At 38.8% G+C, this 6,000-nt stretch overlaps 3 protein-coding genes across 5 annotated transcripts in view; 2 read left to right on the plus strand and 1 right to left on the minus strand.

The window, feature by feature from the left end:
* cd2bp2 (CD2 (cytoplasmic tail) binding protein 2) overlaps window positions 1-2,383 on the plus strand; it is a 13,365-nt gene extending 10,982 nt beyond the window's left edge. For both annotated transcript variants that reach the window (XM_062050224.1, XM_062050225.1), the window contains exon 6: window positions 2,172-2,383. In XM_062050224.1, the coding sequence (XP_061906208.1) occupies window positions 2,172-2,282 (111 nt within the window). In that variant the 3' untranslated portion in view covers window positions 2,283-2,383. The remainder of the gene's footprint in view (window positions 1-2,171) is intronic.
* Window positions 1-3,530, minus strand: part of pheta2 (PH domain containing endocytic trafficking adaptor 2) — a 26,093-nt gene extending 22,563 nt beyond the window's left edge. The window contains exon 1 of the mRNA XM_062050227.1: window positions 3,287-3,530. The gene's annotated coding sequence lies outside the window, so the exon portion shown is untranslated. The remainder of the gene's footprint in view (window positions 1-3,286) is intronic.
* The window catches only part of prr14 (proline rich 14), a 25,105-nt gene continuing 22,373 nt past the window's right edge, over window positions 3,269-6,000 (plus strand). The window contains exons 1-2 of one of the 2 annotated variants that reach the window (XM_062050220.1): window positions 3,269-3,423; window positions 3,913-4,083. In XM_062050220.1, the coding sequence (XP_061906204.1) occupies window positions 3,941-4,083 (143 nt within the window). In that variant the 5' untranslated portion in view covers window positions 3,269-3,423; window positions 3,913-3,940. The remainder of the gene's footprint in view (window positions 3,424-3,912; window positions 4,084-6,000) is intronic. The other variant, XM_062050221.1, reaches the window with a different exon arrangement.

Below are 6,000 nucleotides of genomic sequence, written 5' to 3' on the forward strand. Positions count from 1 at the left end.
AAATTGAACACGTTTGGGATGATTTTGACAGGGGGTTAGGGCTGGTTATCAATAATAACAATAATACATTAATAAAATAGAAGCTATAATAGACAAAACATTTTTGCAGCACAAACATTTGGGACAAGTTTGGGAAGATTTTGACAACGTTGGGGGCTGGTTATGAATAATAACATGTTATTAACATGAAAACTATCAAACATTAACATATAAACTATTATAGTTAAACAAAAAATGTTGCCGCATAAATGTAGAACAATCAAATTGTTATGAATAATATGTTACTAATAAACTATAAGACAAAATGTTGCAGCAGAAACAAATTGGACAAGTTTGGGATGATTTTGACAGGGGGTGAGGGCTGGTTATCAATAATAATAATAATACATTAATAGAATAGAAGCTATAATAGGCAAAACATTTTTGCAGCACAAACATTTGGGACAAGTTTGGGAAGATTTTGACAATGTTGGGGGCTGGTTATGAATAATATGTTATTAACATGAAAACTATAAAACATTAACATATAAAGTATTATAGTTAAACAAAACATGTTGCCGCATAAATGTAGAACAATCAAATTGTTATGAATAATATGTTACTAGTAAACTATAAGACAAAATGTTGCAGCAGAAACAAATTGGACAAGTTTGGGATAATTTTGACAGGGGGTTAGGGCTGGTTATCCATAATAAGAATAATAATACATTAATAAAATAGAAACTATAATAGACAAAACATTTTTGCAGCACAAACATTTGGGACAAGTTTGGGAAGATTTTGACAATGTTGGGGGCTGGTTATGAAAAATAACATGTTATTTACATGAAAACTATCAAACATTAACATATAAACTATTATAGTTAAACAAAAAATGTTGCTGCATAAATGTAGAACAATCAAATTGTTATAAATAATATTATGTTACTAATAAACTATAAGACAAAATGTTGCAGCAGAAACAAATTGGACAAGTTTGGGATGATTTTGACAGGGGGTTAGGGCTGGTTATCAATAATAATTAGAGATGTCCGATAATATCGGCCTGCCGATATTATCGGCCGATATATGCGTTAAAATGTAATATCGGAAATTATCGGTATCGTTTTTTTATTATCGGTATCGTTTTATTTTTTTTATTAAATCAACATAAAAAACACAAGATACACTTACAATTAGTGCACCAACCCAAAAAACCTCCCTCCCCCATTTACACTCATTCACACAAAAGGGTTGTTTCTTTCTGTTACTAATATTCTGGTTCCTACATTATATATCAATATATATCAATACAGTCTGCAAGGGATACAGTCCGTAAGCACACATGATTGTGCGTCCTGCTGGTCCACTAATAGTACTAACCTTTAACAGTTAATTTTACTAATTTTCATTCATTACTAGTTTCTATGTAACTGTTTTTATATTGTTGTACTTTCTTTTTTATTCAAGAAAATGTTTTTAATTTATTTATCTTATTTTACAAATTTTTTTAAAAAGTACCTTATCTTCACCATACCTGGTTGTCCAAATTAGGCATAATAATGTGTTAATTCCACGACTGCATATATCGGTTGATATCGGTATCGGTTGATATCGGTATCGGTAATTAAAGAGTTGGGGAATATCGGATTTCGGCAAAAAGCCATTATCGGACATCCCTAATAATAATAATAATACATTAATAAAATAGAAGCTATAATAGGCAAAACATTTTTGCAGCACAAACATTCGGGATAAGTTTGGGAAGATTTTGACAATGTTGGGGGCTGGTTATGAATAATAACATGTTATTAACATGAAAACTATCAATCATTAACATAAAAACTATTATAGTTCATCTAAAAATGTTGCCGCACAAATGTAGCAAACGAATTGGACAAGTTTGGGGAGATTTTGACAAGGTGGGGGTGCTGGATGACGTCACGGGTCAGAAAATGTATTTTAGAATAACTTAAAAACCGTAATGGCACATACTAATTTCTTTACTGCACAAAAGTAGCACAAACAAATGGCAATGTTATTTTAATAATTGCTATTACAAAGGGGAACAACTTCACACCGGTAAAGTCAGGGGGTTCATTTATGTTTTTTTTTTCATTCCAGTCCTAATTTTTAGCCTTTTTTGGTTTTCACCATAATACTTTAACTTTTTAATTCCACTTTATCTTCAGGACTGGGTGGATGAGGGCTATTTCAGCAGCGGCGTGTACTGCAGGCGCTTGGACCAGGAGGGCTCGCAGTTCTACAACTCCAAGAGACTGGACTTTGAGCTCTACACATGAACACCTTCATGTGACGCATTCAGTGACACATTTAGGTCATCCTGAGCTGAGCTTTTTGTTCTGTGTAAATTGTTTTTAAATAAATCACGACAAATACTGTATTTTTGTGTTGTTTTGCTCACCCTCGTGATTTGTTAAAAACATATTTGATTCTTGACAGTGATGGGGCCATAAACATGGAGATGTAGTTTTATGCAACCAATAAAAAATGTATTTGCAAACAAAAAAATGTATTTGAAATTTAAAAAAATCTAATGTTTTGGTTGCAAATCTTTTTTTATATATATTTACACACATTTTTGGGTGGGGTTTTACGTTTTTTGGTTTTGTCGGAAAGTAGTTTCATTTGTTTACAATGTGACTAATATATTGTGGGCAGGGCCTCTTAACAATATGTTAGAAGCATTATTATTGGTCAGTGCCGCCGACCTTCGTCTTTGGTGTTTTCCCTCCAAGTGTGTTGAGGGCAGAAGTTGTGAGCAGTCATGCCCAAATATGGTCATGCTGTCAGCCAAGACGGACCAATAAAAAAGCTTTTAACATTTTTCCGCAGGAGGCCCGCCCACAAGATTGTAGTTCAATTTTAACCAAAACAAAAGACGTGCAACACAAAATTTGATTTGCGATTCCAAACTCTTATTTCGCTCCAAAATATTTTTAATTTCAAAACTTATTTTTTTTGCTAAACTTTTTTGGGTTGCAAATCTTTTTTTTTGTTTGGTTGCATAAAAAGAGACTTGCATGTTGATTTTTAAAAATAATTTGTCATATTTTTAATGCGTATATATTTTTTAAGATATATTTTTTTCATGCAATTTTTTTGTAATATCTAATTTTTCATTAACAATAAACTTACATTCATGGTGGTAAAAAAAAAAAAAAAAGAGGTTACAACAGTAACACACACTCATGTCCTATTGGTCGACTCTTACTAGTGACGTAACAAGACCTTCTGCCATTGGCTGAACTTTAGCAGCGCTTCCTGGCCGATTTATAAACTCAACTTTGATTGGTTGGTCCCCGCGTCTCGTTGGATTTGTAAAACTCGGATACCATCTGTGGTCGCTGTTGGGCGCCGTCCGGTTCGTCTTGTTTACGTGGAGGACGGACCATTATCCCATGGTCCAGCTTCACATTTCTGGTAAGATATGTTTAAACGTTATTCAGTCTCTCAATTGGCGTAAAGCTAAAGCAGATATGAGCTTCTCGGTGAACACTATACACCCCGATCGCTCCCGGATACGGCTATTCTCTGGCGCAGCGTTTCATTACTTGAGGAGATGACATGTGACATATTCAGTGATTAAATAAATAGTACATTTACGTGTACGCTCGTCCACGTTGGACGTGTGGACAAAAGTCACGGAGACGTCAGTGATTAGCTCACGCGTCAAAGTTTGACACCGGGGGTCCGTTCCAGCAAATAGACGACGTTGTTCTCTGAACGTCGCGCCACGTCTTTGTGCCACAGCGCCTCCCACACATGACACCAGCACGTACTGACACCACCGTAACGCGGTAGGACTCATTGACGTGACGTAATGGACACAGTGGCGTTTGCGGGGAGACTATGGAAGTGACGTCACGTGTTCCAGCAGTGATGGCGGCATGTTTGTGTTGTTGTTTGCAGAGCAGGAGACAAGGCGCGGGAGAGAGCCATGTTGACTTACCCTTCTGACTCACTCCCCCACATGCTTTTCCCAATGGATGAGGATGCCATGCCCCCAAACCCTTACTCTAGTGCACCCCCCCACAGTCAACCTCCACTGCCGCTCCTCACCCTTCCCTCCATCACTCCCAGGTATAGTTGTCCTCACGCCTACCCCGCCTTTCTTCACACTCACATGCAATCAAGGGGTGCAACGATACGTACCCATACTTGCCAACCCTCCAGATTTTCCCGGGAGACTCCCGAATTTCAGTGCCCCTCCCAAAAATCTCCCGGGGCAACCATTCTCCCGATTTCCACCCGGACAACAAATAAGTCAATATTTTATAACGGGGACGGCGTGGCGCGGTTGGGAGAGTGGCCGTGCCAGCAACCTGAGGGTTCCTGGTTCAATTCCCCCACCTTCTACCAACCACGTCACGTCTGTTGTGTCCTTGAGCAAGACACTTCACCCTTGCTCCTGATTTTTTTTGATTAATTGAAACTTTTATTAGTAGATTGCACGGTTCAGTACATATTCCGTACAATTCACCGTTAAATGGTAACACCCGAATAAGTTTTTCAACTTGTTTAAGTCTACGTAAATCAATTCATGGTACAAATATATACTATCAGCATAATAGAGTCATCACACAAGATAATCATCGGCGTATATACATTGAATTATTTACATTATTTACAATCCGGGGGATGGGATGAGATGAGGAGGGTTTGGTTGATATCAGCACTTCAGTCATCAACAATTGCATCATCAGAGAAATGGACATTGAAACAGTGTAGGTCTGACTTGGTAGGATATGTACAGCGAGCAGAGAACATAGTGAGTTCAGATAGCATAAGAACAAGTATACTTCAGAAATACATTTGGTTATTTACATTTGGTTATTTACAATCCGGGGATGTGGAAGGGGGAGGGTGTTAGTCAAGGGTTGAAGTTGCCTGGAGGCGGGATTTAGTGCGGTTTTGAAGGAGGATAGAGATGCACTTTCTTTTACACCTGTTGGGAGTGCATTCCATATTGATGTGGCATAGAAGGAGAATGAGTTATGATGGGTCGTGGTTAGGGCCTTGCATGGCAGCTCCCGCCATCATTGTGTGAATGTGTGTGTGAATGGGTGAATGTGGAAATAGTGTCAAAAAGCTTTGAGTACCTTGAAGGTAGAAAAGCGCTATACAAGTATAATCCATTTACCATTTATAACATTGATTGTTATTTTATTATATTTTTTGAGCAACGACAGTTTAAAATCCACCACTAAAATCATATTTTTTTTTACTTTCAACAACTTTTAACTTAAGATCTATCCATCCAGTATAAGTTTTTACTATGTTTTAATTAGAGATGTCCAATAATATCGGACTGCCGATATTATCGGCCGATAAATGCTTTAAAATGTAATATCGGAAATTATCGGTATCGGTTTCCCAAAAAAAAAGTGGCAGCACGGTGGGAGAGGGGTTAGTGCGTCTGCCTCACAATACGAAGGTCCTGAGTAGTCGTGAGTTCAATCCCGGCCTCGGTATCTTTCTGTGTGGAGTTTGCATGTTCTCCCCGTGACTGCGTGGGTTCCCTTCGGGTACTCTGGCTTCCTCCCACCTCCAAAGACATGCATCTAGGGATAGGTTGATTGGCAACACTAAATTGGCCCTAGTGTGTGAATGTGAGTGTGAAAGTTGTCTGTCTATCTGTGTTGGCCCTGCGATGAGGTGGCGACTTGTCCAGGGTGTACCCCGCCTTCCGCCCGATTGTAGCTGAGATAGGCTCCAGCGCCCCCCGCGACCCCGAAGGGAGTAGAAAATGGATGGATGGTTTCAAAAAGTAAAATGTATGACTTTTTAAAACGCTGTGGTACACGGACGTAGGGAGAAGTACAGAGCAGTTGCATCTCCCAGTCATACTTGCCAACCCTCCCGATTTTCCCAGGAGACTCCCGAATTTCAGTGCCCCTCCCGAAAATCTCCCGGGGCGACCATTCTCCCGAATTTCTCCCGATTTCCAGCCGGACAACAATATTGGAAGCGTGCCTTAAAGGCAATGCCTTTAGCGTC

The sequence above is a fragment of the Entelurus aequoreus genome, linkage group LG06 (assembly GCF_033978785.1).
Source record: "Entelurus aequoreus isolate RoL-2023_Sb linkage group LG06, RoL_Eaeq_v1.1, whole genome shotgun sequence".
NCBI lineage: Eukaryota > Metazoa > Chordata > Actinopteri > Syngnathiformes > Syngnathidae > Entelurus > Entelurus aequoreus.